This window comes from Vanellus vanellus (assembly GCF_965231255.1).
Source record: "Vanellus vanellus genome assembly, chromosome: 5".
NCBI lineage: Eukaryota > Metazoa > Chordata > Aves > Charadriiformes > Charadriidae > Vanellus > Vanellus vanellus.
In genome coordinates, this window is record NC_138910.1 from 18,445,262 (window position 1) to 18,466,762 (window position 21,501).

The 21,501-nt window shown below is 57.1% G+C and overlaps 1 protein-coding gene across 1 annotated transcript in view; it reads right to left on the reverse strand.

The window, feature by feature from the left end:
- Positions 1–14,443: 14,443 nt before the first annotated feature.
- CFAP65 (cilia and flagella associated protein 65) overlaps positions 14,444–21,501 on the reverse strand; it is a gene marked incomplete at both ends in the record, with an annotated part of 33,326 nt that continues 26,268 nt past the window's right edge. The window contains 7 exons of the mRNA XM_082483732.1: positions 14,444–14,480; positions 15,136–15,273; positions 15,955–16,251; positions 17,750–17,899; positions 18,254–18,468; positions 20,129–20,194; positions 20,769–20,906. Of these exons, the coding sequence (XP_082339858.1) occupies positions 14,444–14,480; positions 15,136–15,273; positions 15,955–16,251; positions 17,750–17,899; positions 18,254–18,468; positions 20,129–20,194; positions 20,769–20,906 (1,041 nt within the window). The remainder of the gene's footprint in view (positions 14,481–15,135; positions 15,274–15,954; positions 16,252–17,749; positions 17,900–18,253; positions 18,469–20,128; positions 20,195–20,768; positions 20,907–21,501) is intronic.

Here is a 21,501-nt window from a genome sequence, read left to right on the forward strand (position 1 = left end):
CCAAGACCCAACCCCACCTCGATGGGGTTGGAGAGGGCACAGCCTGGCTCCATCCATCCAGCTCACCACACACCCCCCTTCTGTCTGCCTCCCCCCCCCCCCGCCCTGTCCCCCTTCTGCCCCCCTGTCCATCTGTACATCCCCATCTGTCCCCATTGCTACCAGTCACATGTTGTGGCACTGCCATAGCCACTTTTTCAGATGCACAAATGACCCCTGGGTCCCAGGGGTGTGGGGGGCATGGTGTGGTGACACTGTCCTGGTTGCTGACCAGGGAGGTGCTTGCTCAGGGTGGACTGGGGACATCCCTCAAAATACCGGGGGACAGGTCTGGGCAGCCTCAACACCTTGGGGAAGGTGGGGCAAGATGCAGAGCTATCACACTGCAGGGTCCCCCCATGCCACTGCTGCCCCTCGCCTGGACTCAGTGAGCAGAGGAGTGGGGCACTGGTTAGTCTGGGGGGGCTGTGGGGTGTGAGGGCAGTCTGAAGTTATGGGATGCAGGGCACTGTGGGGTGTATTACAGGGCCCCAGGGTGCGGGGCACCACAGGACATGTGGGATGCTGCAGGCTGTTATGGGGTGCGCGTGTGTGGGGCACTGCATAGTGTGCTACAGGATCTATGGGGCACTGGTGCTGTGCCGTGATGGGCATGCAGGCAGCTCAGTCACCCCCATACAATCCTTTGGATAAAAGCGTTGCGGGGGGGGGTGCAGGGGAGAAACCCACCTCCACACACAGGCTGTGCCCCTTCCTCGCTTCTCAGTGTGTCCCACATGCTGAGATGCGCCTCACCCCCCTGCATGGCACATTTGGGGCAGCCACATGGGAGCCACAACCTCATCCAGGGACAGGGGATCAGGGGGGTGACCCACATGGGGACATGCTGAGGGTCCTTCCCCACTGCAGCCCAGGGTGCTGATGCAGCCCGCCTCCCCGGGGCATCTCCCAGCACCTCCAGGCGGTCCCTGTCACCAGCCAGCATCCCCGTGGCTGAGTCACCTGCCAGCCCCCAGTCACACCTACCCGGCTGGGGACACGGGCAGGGGGAGGCTGGTGCGGGGGCAGGCAGCGACTCTGCTCAAGGGCAGCTGCTAATATTGGCTCTGGGAGCTGGTTAACGCTCGCCCAGGGACTCCTGCATAGGCTAATTTAATAAGGGCCCCGCATCGCTCCCGGCTCAGCCTGTTCCCTGCGCTAGCAAAACAGATCGGGTTTCTCAGTGCCACCGGGCACAGCGCGGGCGGGCAGCAGCTCCGAGGCACGGCGGGAGGACAGGGTCGCCCGAGTGCTCCGTGCCAAGCCCAGACCACGCCGTCCGTGGTCCCCAGCCATGGGGTTATACCCCACGCCTTGCGCAGGCGCTGGTCTTGAGATTGTGCACGGCTCTGGGAACTGAGTGGGCTGAAAGACGGTCCTGAGGGAGGTGAGGCAGGTGCTGCCCGGGCATCCTGATGCTGATGCCACATCTGGGTCACATCTGGGGCTCATGGCAGCATGCTGTCTTTCCCACTGCTGTTATGAGTATCCAGGCTAGCTGACCCAGCCAGCACAGCTGTGAGTGGTTCTGCATCTGGCCGATGCCATGGGCTGAGCCCTGACCACCCAGCCCCGAGCCTCGCTAGCCCCTTTCTCCTTGCCCCTAACCCTGCCGGGGGCTGCACCATCACCCCATTGGGCTGGAGGTCCAGAAACTGGGCTGAGTGGGAGCAGATGGAGCTGGTGCCGGCTCCTGTTTGTCTTTCTCCCAGTTGCCTGGTGCTCTGTTTGTTCTGGGGATGGCTTCCTGCTGCCAGGGCCGAAACAGGTGGCTTTTATTTGCAGGGTCTGGCTGATTAGATCAGGGGCATCATGTCATTCCGCCCCCCTCAGCCCCACAGCTCCGTTTTCCTCCCCTTTCTCCCCCAGCCTCATTTCCCTGGGAAATCCTCCTCCTCCACGGCAAGGATGCAAACACCTCCCCTCCCTCACCAAGCATCTCCCCTTCGGGGCTGCTGTGAACGTGGCCGCACCAGGATTATTAAGTCCCAGGCCAAACCCCCCACTTCCACCTGCCGGGTCCCCAAATCCCAGAGCTGAGAGGCTCACTGTGGTCCTCAGTGCCACTTGTGCCCTTCTGGGGCCTTGCTGGCCACAGAAGACACATGTGTGCAGGCACACACCTGCCGCAGAAGCCTCCATGCACAGGCACTGCCTTGCACAGGGAGCCCCGGCACACGCCAGCCGCCCCGCACACACGTGTCCCCCCGCGCACCCGGCCGTCCCCTCCCCGCCAGCCGGAAACTCCCGGGATCGCAAACAGCCCTGGCAGATGTTGCCGGGATTAGCTCCCACACAGGCACACACGCACGCTGTGGGCTGCCAGCCGCTCCGTGTCTGGAGGGGCTGGAGGAGTCGCAGCCACTCGGGTTCCCCTGGGGCAGAGCTCGGTGGGTACCTGCCCCAGCTCCTGCTGCACCCAGGGCAGGACGAGTCCCCACGGAGAGCAGGTGGTGGGAGAGGAGCCCTGATGGGAACCGGGGACCAAGATGCTGACTGGTCCCTGGGTACCGTTTCCAACAGCCGGGGAAGGGCAGGGACGTGATGGAGAGCATAGCCACTGGCAGTGTAAGGGGTACCCACATGTGCCTGCTCACAGCCGGGTCTTGCAAACAGCCTGCTGAGGTGGTCTTCCACACAGCACACGCGTAGCCCCAGCCTCTGCTCTCCCCACACACCAGTGGCCCTCAGCCAGCCACCATTACTCCTCCTGGGACCTGCTCTCCAGACCTGCCCACCCGCTGCCCCCACCGGCAGCCTGGCCACCCCTGGGCATGTTCCTCAGCCCCTCCTTGTGGTACGATGGGTGCTCACTCTGCCCCATGGCACCCACAGCTCCGGAGATGTACCCACGAAGACAAGGATACTCCCAGGGGACACAGGCTCATCCCCTGCCACCCATCCAGGACCTGTCCTGCCTGTCCACGGCTGTGGGCTGCCCCTGGCATGGGGACATGCTCAGTCCCCCAGCTCTGCCAGCCTTGCTCGGTCCCCAGGAGATGCTGGGGGAGCCGTGGCCTCACCTGCCTGCTCCCCACTGTTCCCATGGGGACTAATCCCACCTGAAGGTCAGGGAGGCTCCACCAGCTGCTCAACTCCTGCCTGTGGATTACAGCCTGGGTGTGAGCAGGTGGCAACTGCTGTGTCCCCAGGCTGGCCCAGCCCCGGCATGGGGCTGACAGCGGGACAAACCCCAGCTGGGCTGCTCTGAAAGGGGCCCCAGGGTCTCACAGCCTCAGGTGTGCCCCCCTAATCATACCCTACCCAGGTGGGGATGGCAGGCACTGGGGCAGAGGAGATGGTATCTGGTCCTCGAGGGCCAGATCCTGACCTGAAATAGAGCCCGCTGGTGCCAACCACTGAGACCTGCCTGCTACCCCCACATGACCCCAGGCTGGTACCCCCTGGGCACCCCGTAGCTACTGTGTCCTGGAGAAACATGCTGGTCCCCACACAGTGCTTGGCGCAGACCAGTCCCAGGGGAGTGGTGATGGAGACAGAGAGAACATGTCCGACCCTGCACCCAGCCTACCCTAGATGTAGTTGCAGGTGCATCTCCTCCAGTACATTGTCTTACATTTGGAGGGGCACCACAGGGTGAGCACAGCTTCCCGGGTCCCAGCTTTACCTGAGGTGTTGCTATAGGGGCATAGGATGCAAGGACAGGGCTGGGGAGGGTGGGGTGGTCCTTGGACCTCCCCTCCCCAGCTCCCTCAGCCCCACAGCCAGAGGATGCCAGCTCTACCATGGCCTGGCCAAGGTCCCACTCCACCCCAGTTCTCCTCTACTCCCCTGTCAGCAACATCTGTAGTGCCAGGCACCCCGAGCCAGGGTGACGCTCGTCCAGGAGGCACACAAAAGGCCTGGGCGCAGCGATTCCCCTCCTCCAGCAGCTCTGAGGAGGCAGCGCAGGCGGGGGCCGAGCCAGACGCTGCGGCCAGAACAGAACATCCTGCCTTGGGGCTCCCAAAGCCGGCAACAGCTGGGACAGGAGCAGTGGCCCTGGCACCCTGCTCAACATCCATCCCCCAGCCAGGCTGCCCACGTGCTCCCTGGGGCCACCAACTGGCCCAGGAGAGGGGATCCCCATCGCTCACCACTTCCCAGGAGGCCCTTGTGGGAGGGTGGGGCTGAAGCACTCCAAGATTCGGGACTATTGCAAGCTCTGGGGTTTTCCCCCCAACACCTTGAGCCCTTCAGCATGGCACCCCTTTAGCCATCCCCTTTGATCATGGGAGTTCAGAGCCCTTTCCTGGGGCAATGGAAAAACCTGTCCCCTCAACCTGGTGGTCTGGGGTGGGGTGGGGGGGGTGGAAGCCCAGCAGGGACCCACACTGTGCCCGATGCTCACCATGGCCAGGAACGGGCTGGGGGTGGGCAGAGCTGCCTGTTATTTCACGGTGCCTGGGATCCACTTCTCCCCTCCATCCTGCCCACTAAAAAGCAATAAGCTTGTCCCAGATTCAATGGGGCTGAAGGCTGCCTCTCCCCATGGACTCGAGTTGGGGGGGCAGGGGGGGGGAAGTGTGGGATGGACCCATTGCCTGGGAATGGTATCTGAAGCTACACCCCCACCATGGGGAGTGCAGACCCCAGCAGAGCTGGGACAGTCCCTTATGCTCCCTGTCCTGGTCCTTGCCTTGGCCAGGAACAGACTGGGGGAACCTGGAGAGAATTGAGGGTGCTCAGCAACACCCCAACCTCCAACATTGTCCCAGCCCGAGGGACACAAGCAGCCTCAGTCTCCTTAGCCCAGACCTTGTGCAAGCTGGCTGGGTACCCACAGCGGTGCTGGGACAGAGTGACCTTCCCGCAGCAGAGAGCTCCTGCTCAGCCCAGGCTATCTCCTCCCGGCACAGCAGAGCTATGATGGGTTGGGGGGAAAGGTGGGGGCTTGGGGTGCCCACACAACCTTGGTGCACAACCCTGTGTGCAGCGACATCTCCCCAGGCTGATCCCCAGCAGGGTGTTGGGGTGCAGAGGGCAACCGGCTGCCTCTGCCCCATCCTGCGGCTCTGCGGTGCCTTCCCCCGGGAATGGCACACCCTATCCGGGCTGGGCAGGACATGCAGCCCACAGGCAACAGCCTGTGGGCAGCCAGCCACGGTGCACACCTCTGCGCACACCCTCACCTTCGTCAGATGCACGCATGCACACCAGGACACGGAGCAGCAAGCGTGGCAGGGGCACGGCCAGCGCATGTGTTTAGCTCAGCAGGAGTGCGCACACACACTCAGGCACACGGATAAACATATATGCAAAGGTACACGTATACATGTATGCACATCTGTACACCTGTAATGCAACTACACCTATATGCAAATGCAGACATGGACACTCATGCCTCCTCAGCGCTCCTCCTGCACCCTGCCCTCCTCATGCAAATCCTCCTCGTGCAGAGCTGTGCCATGCAAATCCCCAGCCCAGGTCCCCATGTCCCCAAGGCCATGCCAATGGCCATACAGGGTGGGGAGATGGCGTTACACAGCACAGGCAGTAGCACCCCCTGCTCCTTGTCCCCTGCCAGCCTGGCACAGCCCTTGGCACCGCTGCCAGCTCTGGTGTGGGAGATGTGAGTGTCTAAAGTCCCCAGCGCAGGGATCAGGTCACCCTTGGGTGCTGACCTGCCAAAGGGCCATTCCCCAGGAAACACAGCTCATAGGGTAACGTGGTTTCCCAGGGCCACCCCAAGCTTTGAAGGGTGTCACAGCTTCCCAGTGCCACTGGGCTGGAAGAGCTGGGACAGGGAGAGCAGGCTGGGAAGTTGCAGGGGGAGCAATTTCTAGCGCTGCCATTTGCGGGTGTCCCCCTTCTCCTGTGGGGACACAGACACTGCCCAGTGCACAGACCTGCTCCTGGTGCCAGCACAGGGTCTGGCTCCCTGACTGCTGCCCATATACCCTGAAAAGCCAAAAAATACTTTTCTGGAGCATCTGGGCCATCTACAGTGTGCAACACGGGTCCCACAGGCTGCGTGGTCCTGCCAGGGCACAAGGCAGCCCAGCGGTGCGTGGAGTCACCAAGGGAGAGTGAGGCAGCCGGGCAGCATCTCCACAGTCCCGCTCTGCCAGATACCATCTCCGCCGGGCTCTGCCCCCACGGGGACACACGTGCGGCGGCTGGAGCAGCGCAGGCAGCAGGGTCTGGCTTTGCTCAGTGTTATTAACTGTGCTCTGTTTGATCCCAGCCTGAGCGGGGTGGCTGCGGGGGGTTGTGCGTATCAGGGCATGTGTTGTGCTTTCTCAGCTTTTCAACTTTGCCAGGCTCGGTGGCAGGAGACAGCCTGGAGACATGGCCTGTGGCCACTGTGATAGCCAGTCACCTCACCGTGTGGTGGCTGCTCCCAGGCCAGGGCAAGCACTTGGCTCTGGAAAGACACGGGAAGCTCAGCACTCCTGGAGATGCTCTTTGATTTTGATGCTTTCCCACATCACCTGTTGGAAACTTTCAGAGCATCTGCCCAGGCAGGAAGCCCAGGAGGTGCCTTATCTCCAGCCCTTGCAGGGACACCCCAAGGAGGGAGCAGGGCTCTCCTGCTCCAGGGCAGGGCTGGTGAGCCTTGTCCCATGCGTGGATCAGATGGGGATGAGGGAAAGCAGCAGCAATCATCCTGTCCCTTGGCACACTCCTGGGCTCCTTCACCTCCAGCCTCTCCTCCATCCACACTGCGGAGCTGGGCTCGGCATTTGCGAAGAGGCTGCAGGAAGCGGGGGGTTGGAACTAGATGATCTTTAAGATCCCTTCCAACCCAAACCACTCAATGACTCTATGATCCTAAGGGCTCAGGACCCACCAGTAAACTCGGAGCATCCCTGAGCACAGCAGGGCTAGAGCTGGATCCTTTGCTACAGAAGTGCCTGTGCCTGCTGGGGAGTGCCCGGGAATGGCATCCCCAGGGCAGGGCAGGAGCATGCTCGGGGCTGTCAGAGAAATTGCAGACACGGCTAGACAGGGAGGTATGGGGCATTTTACACCTCCCAGAGAACATCCTGAGGTGATAGGAGACCAGGTCCATTGCTGTCCTATCTCCTAGCTCTCTGGGACTCCCTGCTATCTCCACGGGACTAGGAGCCACCCTGGGCTCTGAATGTCTCTGTGCTGGCCAGGATGTGGACAGGACAGGACACGGGATGGGACAGGAGTCCATATCAAGCATTGCACTGTGCTTTGAGAGTGGGGCAGGCGGTGGGCAGGGCTATCCTGGAAGAGACCCTTCAGCTTGCCAGATCCACCCCATCATGCTCTTCCACAGCAAGCTTAGGCAGAGGGATTGACACCAGCAGGAGCTGGTACCTGGCCTGCAAGGTGAGGGGGGGCACCAGGCAACACCTGCCCAGGGCAGCCCAGCCACAGGCAGACGGACCCTGGAAGGGCTAGGATGTGCAGCTCCTGGTAGAGAACCTGGGCAGAGGCGTGTGGGAAAGGATGCGACACCCCCCTCCATCCTCTGCCCTGCTCCCTCCCTTGCCTGCTCCTGCCCTCCCTTCCCCACCGCCTGCACTGTGTCAGCAGCTACAGCTCCCCTTGGTGCCAGCAGACCATTGAGACCTACCTGGGCATTGGGCAGAGCCTGGCAAGCTCCACCCTGGGCTAGCGCTGTGCCGGGGCAGGGCAGCGGTGCCAGGGCTCCCCACGCCTGCCACAGCTCTGCAGCGCTGCTGGGGTGCAAGGGCCAGGCTGTCCTTCCCCAGCCGGTGGGATGCGTGTGCCTGGCATGTTACATACGCCTGTCACGCCGTGGGCACACGGACACAGGTCCTGCACATCACAGCCTGCACAGCTGAGTGTCAGAAACACCGTGAGTACCAATGCCATGCAGGTCCCGTGTCCCGCATCCCATGTGTCCCCATGCGTGTGCAGGTCCCATGGCGTTTGTGCGTGCTGCGTGCAGATTGTATCGTGTGCGCACTGCCTGTCCATCGCTCCACGCGTGTGCCACGCACAGGTCATATGCCGCACACGTGTGTTTGGGTGAAGACTGCGTGTCAGGTGCATGTCCCTTGTGCATGCCGCACACGGGCAGCGTGTTCGTCCTGGCATGTGTGCGGCAAACCAGGCTGCGTGTCCTGCATGAGTTGCAAGCAAGCGTGCGCTCCCTACGCGGGCTGCGGGTCGCGGGTGCAGGGAGGGAAATGCCGCTCCGCTTGCAGACGGGCTGGACCTGCCTAACGCGAGCCGAACGAACAAAACGTTCAGGTCAGGTCTTGCACGTGGGGCTCGACGCCAGGCAAGTGCAGAGTCGCTCCGGGCTCGGACGGTGTGGGCTGGATGGCTGTTCTGCCACGGGCTGCCGGCAGCCTCTTCCTTATCCTTGCTCCCGAGCCGGGTCCCTCCAGGCTGGGAGTCCGTGTCCTTGTTGCACCCGCTGCTCTGAACCAACTTCTCCTGGGGGTAAAGTCCGGAAGGTTGGATGCTTGACACCTGCTGCCTGGGAAAGCCAAACACGGCAGGGGCGGGTTAAACTGGCACAGCAGGGTGGGGAGGGAGGGTGGGGAAAGAAAGAAAGAAAGTAAGAAAGAAAGAAAGAAAGGAAGAAAGAAAGAAAGAAAGAAGGAAGGAAGGAAGAAAGTAAATGGAGGAAGGGAGGGGAACAGAAAGGATCGGAAAATACAGGTGAGAGAGAAGGGAAGAGTTAAGGGAACAGGACAGCCGGGACAATGTCCCTAGAACCCATCCCCTTCCCTCCTGGGAGTTTCGGGGGTGCCACCGGGATCCCAATGCTTGTCCAGGGGGAGCCCCTGGGGGGTCCCCCATGCCCAGCACCCTGTTCCCAGCCGGGCAGGCAGGACCCCGGCCCATGTGTGCCGGGCTAGAGCTGCTCACCTGGCTCCGGTGACACGCTGGCAGCTGGCAGGTGAGCGGCTTCGCCTTCCCCCGCCGGCTCACGAGCAGAAAATGAGGGTGACGCCGTCTGGATGGGGCTTTTATAGCCCTGATAAAAATAGCGCTGGCTGGCCGGTGATCGGGGGGCCGGAGAGATGTGACTGAGCAGAGACAGGCGAGAGGGCTGGGCTGGCGGCGGCGAGCCTTCTCCCCAGCACACCTGTCACGGCTCTGTGTTTGCTCAGAGCAAATATTGACCCAGGGAAGGCAGGCTGGGCAAGGGAGGCGATTAGCCCACCTAGATTAGAGGCAGAGCAGGTCTCTATGCAAACTCTCCAGGGCTGCCTTTGTTAATGGGAGCCTGATGGGCTGATAGGAGCCAGGAGCCTGGGTGCTGGGGCGGGTGGTGGGGAGGAGGAGGAGGTGGTGGAGGGGGGAGAGGAGGAGACATTCATTAACCTGCACTGGAACAACACCAGCTGTCACTTTTCCACCCACCTGCCTGGCTCTCTTTGCAGCCGAGGGTGAGGGGAGAACGGGGGGCCAGGGGAGGCAGGTGTGGGGGCACCCTACCTGGGCAGCTCTGGAGTGGGGGCTGCTTGCTTGCAACACTTTGGGCTGCTGAAAGGTGAGGGAGCTGTAAGGTCCCAAGGCTGGAAAGCAAAACTAGTGCCTGCCGCAAGCAGCCTGACACCGAGCGCCATTTGATGGCAAGGACTGCTTTGCCCCCACCCCAATCCCCCTTGCTCATGCTGGAGATCCCTTGGACACGCCAGGGCGATGCACGCTTCCTTTAGAGGAGCCCACAGACCTCTGAGCCGGGCAGCAAAGCAGAGCTCGACATAAACCACCTCTGCTCGCTCTCTTTGGGAGTGTTTCCAGCACGGCCGTGTGGGCCAGGAGCCAGCTCTCCTAACGTGGCTGCAAGAACAGGATGTGTTTCACTCCATGTGCACATGCCTTCCCGTGGGCTCACTGCATCCCAGCGTCACAACAGTCCCGCATCCAGGCTGTGGCACTACCCAGCAGGATAACCCATGCAGACATCCCCATGGTGACTCTGAGGGCAGCGTGCAGAGCCCCTGCAGGCCAGGAGAAGTTTGGACGCGCTCCTGCAGCACCCAGCCATGCTACTCAGCCCTGGCAGTCCTCAGCTGATCTCAGCCAGAGCCGGGCTATCTCTCTGGGTTACTCTGGCACCCGCAGCTCCCTGGATAACAGAGCATGAAGTGCAGCAGTGGTGGCAGGAGAAGCTCCTTTGTGCAAGTTCACTGGTGTGTTTGTTTGTGTAGATGGGTGTGTTTGCGGGTGGGGAAGGGGGTAACACTGCTTTAACCCCCACGGCGGACACCTGCAGGTATCCTGGTCCTGGGTGCGCTTTAGAAAGTGCCACCATTGCTCTTCCCAGAGCTGGAGCGTGCCTGCTGGTTGCAGTAAGTGGATTCCCAACTATAAATGGATAGTGGCAAATCCTTATTAGCCACTGCCACCCAACTCTACTTCGTTGGAGACTTGTCCCTCACAAAGTCAGGAATTTGAAAGGCAGGCTCCATCCCTCCTGCCTGCAGCTGCCTCTGGGGCTGGGGTCCTGCAGGCTCCCAGCCCAACAGAGCCTGGCGTGGGGAGGACCTGGAGTGATGCCAACCTGTTGGCCGTGGTCACCCTGATTCCTCTTTTCCAGTAGTTTTGCCACCAAAGGAAATGCAGAACCACCACTGTCTCGGGTTGTGGTGCTAAGAAGAAATGTGAAGTTCCCTCTCCTTTTGGTGCTATACAGGCCCTGAGGCTTGCTCACTTCTCCTTTCCCAGGATGGGAAACGTGCTGGGCAGGACTCTCACCTCTCCCTGCTGGGCCATGGCAGTGGCAGAGTGGACCAGCAGCTCCTGGAGTGTGCTGCCTGTCTGACCCCCCCTTCCCAGAGAAGCCAGAAAATGCCCAACCGCCACACTGTTGCTGCTGTAGCTCCAGGAGACCTCTCCAAGATAGCGCTACTGCTCTGCCAGAAGTGCTCTCTCACTCCAACCTCTCTCCTGCTAAGGGCAGTGCCCCACCATGCACCGAATAACAGCAAAAACTGCCCTTGCAGGGCTGCCCTATGGAAAGCAGAAGAAAAACAGGTCCCTTGAGCTTGTTGAGTGCCCTGCACTGGACAGCTATCCTGGGGAATATCTTCCACCTGCCCTGGCCCTGGCATCTCCAGGGCAGCATCTACCGGTGTGTACCCGTCCCTGGCAGGCAGGCAGTGCTGGGACCAAGCCCCTGCTCGTGCACTCAGCCAAGGGCTTGTGCTGCCTCAGTGTCCCATGAAGACTGACTAGCTCACATCAGAGCACCTCTCCTGTCCATCAACAGCCACCATTGTGCCCTGGCCTGACCTGAGCATGGACTAAAGTGTCCCCATCCCCAAATATACCAAAGCAACACAGCTGAGCCAGCAGAGCCTGGTGTCTCAGATGTGGGAGACCAGAGGTCAAGGGTCTATGCCCAGCTCTGCCAAGGGTTTGGGGAAGAGCACCTTGATGTTTTTGCTCTCCAGACTTTGTCCTGCCTTCTCAGACACTGTGAAGTAGTCGGGGCAGGACCTTTCCAGGTTCCTACCTAATACTGAGTATGGGGGGAGAAGGGGCTGATTCCAACCAGGGGCTGTGCACACCTGCAGCAGGGGGTCAGGGGACCATGCCCTAGCGCTGCCACCTTCCCCACATGGACACAGAGCCATGCCAAGTGGGTCTTTGCAGGGGATTCAGGATCCCTAGCTGCAATGGGACAGCAGAGCCTTGCAGACACTCTGGCAGGGAAGACCAAGAGCAGCTTTGTTCCCTTTCCTTTATCTCCCAGACAATGGCACGATTCAGCAGGTGTTAAATGTTTTAATGGGATTCAGGATAGCTTCTGTTGCCCACCTGCCCCAAGGCCATTTCACCCCTCCCTAGGAGCCAGGACTAACAGCCAAGAAGAAAAGGCCTGTTGTGTGTTGCATTAACTGCCTGATGACTGAGCACTCCTGATAACTAGCACAAGGAGGAGGGGAGCCCCATTGGCTTGCCAAGCTCATACTCAGCCATCCTCACGATGGCCGTATACCTGCTGGCAGCCTGTCCTGGCCGGCCTGCCCACTAACCCCAGCCCCGTGGGAACATCACCCCACTCCAAACACCAGTGGGAAGGAGCAGGACCCCATATCTATGATATCTCCATTAGAGATGTGCATTGGAAGCATGGCTGGTGTTGGGACAGGGGCCAAATCCAGCCCTGGAAGCCGGTACGACAAGCTCAGACTTCCTCCTGTCTGAGACTCAAATTTGGTTAGCAGAGACAGGGCTTCTCCACTCTTCTAGCAGCTAAACTAGTTCCCAGCTTGAAAAGAGGAAACAGGAATTTCCCCAACTCGGGTAAGGGGCTGTCCCTGGTGTATTTTTAACTTAGGATGAGGATAAAAGAAGAAAAGTGTGTGACAGCTGCTAATGCCTTTGCTTAGTGCACACTGAGCGGTTCTGGTTGACAGGCACCAGAGAAGACCTAGAATAGAGGTGACACACCACCATCTCGCACCCCCTGCAAAGAGTCGAGGGAAGAAAGATTTCTCTCTCAGATATGTAGGTAGCTCTCAAATCTCTGGTTCCCTGACTCACCTGATGCTGAAGGCACTGTCTCAGGGTTTTCTCTCGCTAGAGAGACGCTAATGAGAGAAGTGAATTTACCTCTGATAGTGCTCCAACAAGCAAGTACAGTGTGAGTACCGTTTCTTCCAGGTCCAGGCTGTGTTCAGCACAGCAGGGTGGGGTGGACAGGCGCTTTAATGACAAAAAAAAAATCATTCTCTGCACATGTGTTTGCACTCAGGCTCCATCCATTCACTTTTGGGTGTTACACCAGACTAACAGCGTTTTCCGTGTTGACCCATCTGTCCCACAAGGCAGAGGAGTTAACAGTGACGCATCAGATCATGCAGGTTTGAGGATGGACAAACTCGCCAACCTTGTCCGCGCTGCTCCAGGCTGTCCTTGGATTCCTGCCGGCAGCTAGATTCAAATAGCTTTAGGACAATGGCAAGGCTCATGCCTCTGCCTGTTACCCATTTGGGAAGGCTTTCACAGAACTACAGAGCATCTGTAGTGAGCAAATCCTAGTGAGGAGTCTGGACCAGGCAGAGTCACCCCAAGTAGTGTGAACAGCCAGGCCCTCATGCTGGGTTGAGCTGGGGAGGAAGGAAGTGATACCCCATCGCCTGTCCAGCATCAGGCGAAGCCCAGAGGAAGACAGAAAAGCTCCTGTGACCTGGCACCCAGTGTGTTGGGAAGGGAGTCCTCTCTCATGAGAAGGATCCGGGACCCATGTGAAGGCCCCAGGCACCCAGGCTGAGCTCAGGAGCTGGCAGTGCCTTTGCTGTATCTCTGACAACAGGAACAGCTCGGCCCTGGGGCTTAGTAACGGTTACGCAGGCAGGGCTCCTGCACGGAGTGGAGCGCTGGGGTTGTGCTGGGAGAGCTGCAGCACCCCCAGGCACAGCAGGCACCTGCCCTCTGCTGAGCAGGGTGAAAGCCCTCCGCAGCTTCTCATACATGGTCTTCTCTTGGGCTGGGGAGAAGGTGCAGCTCCAGTCTTGGCTGGGCACTAGCACTGGGAACACATGGCAGGAGGGTTTGGAGGGGGACACCAGCTGCGTCCCCACGGGAGCAGGGTGGTTAGGTGAGCACCCGTCGCAGAAGAGGGGAGCTGGCGCAAACCCAGCCCCGCTGCCTGGCCTGCATCCTCTGCCGGGGAGCAGGCAGCCTGTTCCCAGCACCAGCCGCAGCTCCGCGCTGGCACCTGGGATTTCTCACAACTAATACTGCCACCTCCTGGCTGTGACAAACCCCGCTCCTTCACAGCGACACCTCCCCGCAGCCTTCTGAACATCTATGCCAGGCCAAGGCTCAAAGGCATCCCCTTCCCCGGGTGACAACCTTGCAGTTTGAAAAGGGGAGAGAGCTTGTCCAGGGTGCTCCCAAACCCAGATGCATGAATTGCACGTGTTACACGTTGGTGTCTGTGTGTACCCAGAGGCCAAGCTCCTTTTATTGGGCTGCCAAGTATGCTAAATGGTGCTGCAGCTGCTCTCTTGGGCTGGGGTCACTGTACGTGGGACCTGCAGCAGCCACCGGAGCAAGGAGGGTAGGAGGATTCAGTACCTGTGTCCTACCGATGTCAGCAGGGGCTCAGCACCACAATGCCCAGCTGTCAGTTCTTCCTCAGCTACGTGTCAAAGCAGATTCCACTCGTCTCCCAGCTGGTACAGACTGGGGGCAGTGGTAACAGTCACAGAGGTTGTCCATGTGCTCCTTGTAGTGCAGGGAGGTTCTCCGATGATGTGGTCAGCCACAGAGAGGAGAGATGTCATGAACTCTGCTGTGGAGTTGCCAGAGGATTCAAATTGGAGCTGAGGACATAATAAGGACATATCTCCTCAGGGGCAGACAGCATGCTGAGCTCAGGTCATGGTGTGGGAGGATCAGAGTTGCTCTGGACATCACAGGGATGGGATGAAGAACGGAGACAGTTGATGTGCTTGAAGAGCTCAAGCAGCAGAGTGCCCAGCAGCTATGCTCTTGAGGGCAGGGGTGCTGGATTGGTGATTCTGAAGAAGAAGAGATTGCTTTTGCAGTCGGGAGAGTAGACCCTGCTGCCACCTCCCCCCAGGCAATCATCCCTCCCTGAGGGATCACAGGGAACACCTGTTGTCTATCTAGACAAGACTCCTGCAGCTCTGGAGATGACATGTCCATCTAACAACCCTCTGCCAACCTCCCTCAATCCCATCTCCCTGTACTTCTCCTCAAACTGGGGCAAATCCTCATGCTTTGCCCTTAGCCCCAAATCTGCCTCCCCACCGGTGGCCGTTCTCTCAACCTAACTAGAACCCACACCATTTTGGACCACAAAAGCTTTGCACCCTTTCTGCTGTCAGAGGCTGTGCTGCCTGGTCCTGGAGCCCTTTTCCCTCCAGTGGCTCAGGCCAGCCCCTTCTGCCAGCCATTCACTCACAGGGCCTTGCCCCAGAGCTCTCAGGTCCACAGAAAGGCTGTAGCGTTACCACCTCTGCTCTGTGGCTCAGGACAAGCCAAGAAGGGTCAGAGGCTTTGGGAGTGGATTCCTCCTTTTGCATGGGCAGCCTTGGCACTGATAGGCAGTGATGCAGCTAATCCATGTGGTCTAGAAAATGGGCTGTGCTTCAGCCTGACATATTAAGGACAGGTCCTGTCCCCCACCACAGCACAGATACACTCTGCTACCTTCGGGAAGGGCTGGGGGGTAGAGCAATGACCCTGGGCCGGGCTGTCAGCACCACCTCCCCACAGCTGGCTTCGATCAGGATGTTCCGTAGCATGTTTTCCAGCACCAGCTCCACCAGGCTCCCAAAGGCCGTCTGCCTGGAGGGACAAAAGTACAGGCAGAGGACAGCTATCAGAAAGCAGATAAGGCAGGCTGCTTGCTTTGACTCCTCCCAGGACACATCAGGCACAGCAGCGGAGCACACACTGTTTTCTACATGCTGAGGCCAATGAACCAAAGGCTTGAGCAATGGGGTGCTGACCCTTCTCCCAGAACTGCCACCAGCTGGCATCAGGCCCCGACCTCGGACAGAGCTGGCTGACTGTGGTTTTACTGGTTTCTTTCTCCGAGCTGTGCTGTAGTTGGTATTTGTGCATAATGCTTATGGCCTGTACCAGCGTACAAGGGTGTAGCCACAGCAAATGCGAGGTGATGAAATACTGCAGTAAAAATAAAAGGTAAGGTGAGCAGCCACTGCACTCTAATGTCTAATACAGCCAGGAGTGTCTGAGCACAAAGCAGATGTCACTCACCACCAGCATCCTGGCACTGCCCAGGGCTCAGCCCTGGCACACAGCAAACCTGCACTCTTCACAAGCCACACTCAGGAGAGGGTGGCTAGGTGGGCTAGCATCAATTTCCACCCAGAGCACACAAAACAGACCAGCAGAAAAGCCACAGGGCAGAAGCAGAAACGGGTTTCTGGCCAGGTGATGTGCTGCCATGGCTCTCCTGCCTGTGCAGCTCTTGCCACATAAAATGTGGCAGCTCTTCCTCACCTACTCATCATCTCCTTCTGCTCCTTCAACTGCTTGTGGTGCAAAATCTCACTCATCCTCTCCCAAGACTCCAGCAAATCATTGTTGGAAGGGATTTCCTGCCTCAGGTCTTTCTTCCCTCCATCATTCTCCAGGTAAAGATCTGGGGTAGCAGAGACCCTGGAGGGAACAGTGGAGCACTGTCTCCTGTCCTGGAGCTCTGCTGATTCTTCACACCGGAACTGGGAGAAATATGGAATGGGCTCATCCAGGCTTCTTCTCACTGCATCATGGAACTGGGTGTTCTCCAAGATGCCTCTGGGAGTAAGAAAATAAGGGATGAGTCCCAGCAAGTCAGACATCTGTATGACCTCAGAGGATCATAGAATAGAATCATAGAATAGTTTGGGTTGGAAGGGACCTTTAAAGGCCATCTAGTCCAACCTCCCCTGCAATGATCAGGGACTCTTCAACTAGATCAGGTTGCTCAGAGCCCTGTCCCACCTGACGTTGAATGTTTCCAGGGATGGGGCATCTACCACCTCTCTGGGCAACCTGTGCCAGTGTTTCGCCACCTTCTTTGTAAAAACCACCTGCCTTACATCTAGTCTAAATCTTCACTCTTTTAGTTTAAAGCCTTGTCCTATCGCAACAGGCCCTGCTAAAAAGTTTGCCCCCACTTTTCCAGTAGGCCCCCTTTAAGCACTGGGAGGCTGCTATAAGGTCTCCTCAGAGCCTTCTCTTCTCCAGGCTGAACAACCCCAACTCTCTCAGCCTGCCTTCATAGGAGAAGTGGTCCAGCCCTTGGATCATCTTTGTGGCCCTCCTCTGGACCCGCTCCAACAGGTCCATGTCTTTCCTGTGCTGGGGGCTCCAGAACTGGACACAGTACTCCAGGGGGGGTCTCACCAGAGTGGAGTAGAGGGGCAGAATCACCTCCCTTGACCTGCTGGCCACACTTTTGATGCAGCCCAGGATGCAGTTGGCTTTCCGGGCTGTAAGCACACATTGTTGGCTCATGTCCAGCTTTTCATCCAACAGTACCCCCAAGTCCTTCTTGGCAGGGCTACTCTCAATCCCTTCATCTCCCAACCTGTATTGATACTGGGGGTTGCCCTGACCCGGGTGCAGGACCCTGCACTTGGCCTTGTTGAACCTCATGAGGTTCACACAGGCTCACTTCTCGAGCCTGTTCAGGTTCCTCTGGATGGCATCCTGTCCCTCAGGCATGTCAACTGCACCAGTTAGCTTGGTGTTGCCTGCAAACTTGCTGAGGGTGCACTTGATCCTACTGTCTATGTCATCGATGAAGATATTGAGCAGTACTGGTCCCAGTATGGACCCAGACAGTACAAGACAGTACAAATCAGAGGAAAACCCTGACTGATATCAATGTTTAGTCTGTCCCTTCTTGCTTTCTGGGCCTAATGGAGGCAGCAAGATGGCTTGAGCTAAGGAAACTACCTTTGCCTCCCCAGCTCTGGTTCTTTACATTTCTGCAGCTGATAGACAAAATAGGCGAATCCAAATGCAGCCTGTTCCCAAGAATACAGCAGGCAGTGCCCTGGTTCCTGGGCAGTGACACTCTTCGCTATGCAGAGATGGGCCCAGCCCCTAGCTGGGGAGTAAGTCCCTGCCTTTGGCTGTCACACCAGGACTCCTAGTTCCCAGGGCAGCCTTTAGCAGGCTGGATCCCCCATTCTGGTGTGGCAGGAGTGCACAGACTCCTCTGGGATTAGCAGAGGGCTGGGCATGCTGTATGCATTCTCCTGGAGGAGAGGGGCTCCAAACCGGGTGAGGGTGAAGGGACACGCACCTGATTACAACTGTGAGTATGTCAGTCACTATCTGCAACTCCTGTTTGGAAGCAGCAGCCAGGGACAGCCATTTGGAGTCCATGTCCATCCTGTCTCTGTCCCTACTCGCATCCACAAACTTGGTCTCCAAGTGTTGGTCGCTGTAGGGGCTTGGAAAGAAGGTGTTGTTCCATCAGTGGCAGCACTACTGAACCAAACTAACAAAGACCTGCATCCCCCTGGCTGAGCAGCACTGCAGGCAAGCAGGGAGTAGTGCAGGGTGCCAGGGGAGGAGTGGGATGACGCTGTCATAAGAGAGGAGCACTGAGCTCTGACAGTATCTCCCTTTTGAAGCTGGGAGAGAAACAGGTCATGTCACCTAATGCTGGGGAAAGCAAGGCACCTGTTGCCTAATACTGAGGCACTGGAGAGGAGCAGAGCAGAGCTCCAAGTTCAGTGCATATCACAGCACAGGCAGCCCTGGCTCAGATGAAGATGCCAATCCAAAAAGCTGGATCTCTTACCGGGACAAGAAATATTTGGGGAACTCTGAGTTGAAGTTGCTGAAGAAGTCCTCAACAGAGTAGGACCTGGCTGTCACACCAAGGTGTAAGAGAATGGGCTTGGGAGGCTCTGGTTTGACCCACACATGGCTGGCTTCTTTGTCCAACAGCAGCCTCCTCTGAAAGTGTCCAGCCGGCAGATTTGGCATAGGGTGGTTTTTTATAGGGGGTAATGTCTGTTGGAGAGAAAGAAATGGCAGGTACTTGGTTGATTCTCTGGCCACAGCTAGGTTGGTGTAGGTGTGAGCACTGACATGAGAACTGGAATGCTTAGCAGCCAGAGACACCAGATCCTGGACAGCAGACAGCATCAAAACAGTCTTGGCACTGCAGTGCCGCTATCAGGCATGAGTGGCCATGCTGGAAATCAGGTCTGCTCCCTCCTCACCGCCTAGTGTGGCAGCCCTGAGTCTCAGCAGGGCTTCAGGGTCCCCCCAGGGCACTTGGGGCTGTTGTACTCTGATCCATCCCTGAGGAACTCCGGGATCCCTGCTCTTCTGAGCACACTGGATGTGCTGTGGGAGAAGATGTGCAGGAATGCATGTGGAAATTGTTCCCTGAGCCTGGAAGGAAACCAGGAACTCACTCCAGCCACACTACATGGGTCAGTTTGGGGCTGCATTACCAGCAGATAGCCTAGGGGAAGTTTCTTAGGGCAGGAGTAGTCCAGAAGCCTGGGCAAGAAGGACACCACCGAGCTCTGGAGAAGCCCTCAGGCATCACAGGACTTCAATGACCTTTGAGACACAGCCTCTGGGAATGAAGCCAGAGGCCTTCACTGCTCTGGACACAGCCACAGCAGGTGATTGCAGGTTCCAAATTGTCACTAGGAGCCAAAAGCCTAGAGGACTAAAAGAAACCGTTTTTACTTTTCCCCAACCATCCTTATATTCATCCCAGTGAATGCCTTGACCTGCATCACTGACCACATCTAACAGCACAGGGCAGACAGTCTAAGATAGACCTGCCCCGAGCTGATACCTTCACACAGAACGGTTCAGGGCATGCAGAGGCACTCTGCAGGGTCCCAGGAGCACTGCTAGAACCTTGCTGTAGTGGCAGTCCTGAAAGTAACAAGCTGTGTCTCCTAGCTGAGTCAACCTGCTCAGGCCCAGCCTCACACCAGCTCCCTTAACCATTCCACATCTTGGTTAGCTGGTTCTCCACAAGCCCTGTCATTCCCACAGCACATGCTGCTGATGCTGTAGGCGCAGCGTGGCTCTGCCTTTGGGCCCAGGCAATTCTGCAGAGCATTCACTGGTACCTTGTCTCACGCCTTGCCACCACTGCTGGAAATGACACATGGTTGTGCAAATTTGAGGGGAAACAGAGAAGAACCAGGCAAATTGAGCTTTAAAGCTTTCCACGTGCTTAAATCGAGGCAGTTCCTGCCTGCAGCTTCTCCCGACACACAGAGCACAGCTCTTTTAGTCGCAAGGGCAAAGTCTGCACCACGTCACACCAGAGTCCTGCCGCTTTCCATCGTGGCACACATTCCATTGTGGCCCCAGTGTGAAACCAGTCCAGGTACTGACTGCCCTGTCTATGTGCATCTTTTCTGCTTATTCAAAACTTTTCCCCCTTTCTCCAGTCACGGGTGTATGTTTGGTTCCAATTTCACTTCCCATTCACCTCAGCTGGAAAGTTACTGCACAGAGGACACAGCCAGACAGTCTGATTCTTCTGGCTCCTCCAAACAGTCTGTCTCCTAAAGCCTTGAAGCTACAAATCCTGCTGTGCTCTCTGTCCAGGCTCCCACGCTGTGATATCCAACATCTGCCTCTTTTCTAAAGCAATCAGTTTGATTCTACCATGGGTGAGACAGGCCTGACTTACCTTGTATTTCCTGATCACAGCTGAGGATTCAGGGAGATTTTCTGTCTCAGCAGAATCTGATGACCTCTAAAAAGAAAAAAAAAAAAAAGAGAAAAAAAAAAGGAAGAGAAATCACTGTGTAGGAAAGATATGGAGTAGAACAAGACTCCAAGATTTAGTTTTACTTTGCCCCAGCTGAGAGTCAATGATCTCATCCTCCCATTCGTCACTCAGACCACATTCTTAATGTTAGTTACACATTTCTCTCCAGTGTTTATTCATAGTTTAAAATCCAACCACCTGTTTCCAGAGCCACTGTTTGTTTTTTTTTTTTTTCTTAAGGCCTCTCATGCACTTCCAAATTTCAGATGATTGTTAGCAAATTCAGAGTTTGTAAGGTGACCAGAAAAATCATTTTAATTGCAAGTTCCCCACCTGCTATCCCCTCCCTCAATGTTAAAGAGAGTGCAAGAGGATTCTTGGCTATAAATCAAGATCTCATTTTCCACTATCCACAGAGCAGCTATGAGCTCTTGTGTAGACTGGAGCCTTGTGTCCTCTTATCAACTCACCCAGATTTTCTTAAGGAACATCTCTTGTTGACACCTGGCTGCTCTTTCTGAGCTGAGCTAAGCTAGTGTAAAGTCTTGAGAGCACTTACCCCTGCAGGTGACTTTGGCTTCTTCTTAGTCCCAAGGTCCTTCTCTGTGATGGTGAATTCCACAGCCTGCCGTTCCTTCTCCCTTTGCCACTCCTGCAGGTCCCTCTCATACTGAATCAGGGACTCCTGGATGTATAGCTATGAAGCAAACTACAATTGGATGGAGAAAGGCTAGAAAGGAGCTGCAAATAACCCAGCTTCTGGCTCAAGTCCATGCCTATCACCCATTCCTCCCTTCCAGGAGGTCCCAGCCAGAGCCCACTCCCTTTCCATATCTTCCAGTGGCATGAAGGGGAGAGAACAGTGCTATTATAAGACTTACACAGAGAAGACACAGTCTCCTGCCAAAGTACACCTGGAAGGTGTCCAAAGGGACACTACTGCAAGTCTGTGCCCCAGCTAGTACTAAAGAAGCAAGATTTGATTTTTACAGATATTTAAGTCTCTGACACCCACTGAAAGCCACTTCCATCCAAACCATGACTTCTAGTAGCTGGATTCAACTCACAAAGCCACTTGTTGCCCAGTTACACCTCATCTAGTGATCCACACAGGCAGAGAGACACTTAAAGCATCAGGAGAAATGAAGTTCAGTATCTTCAGTAATGAGAATTGCTTGCCAGCATTATGGAGCAAAGACGAATTCCTTCAGCTGGAAGCAGCAGACAGCTGACTGCTGGGGCCAGCCACTTGGAAACTGCAGTGACATGCCAAGATGATGGTAATACACAGG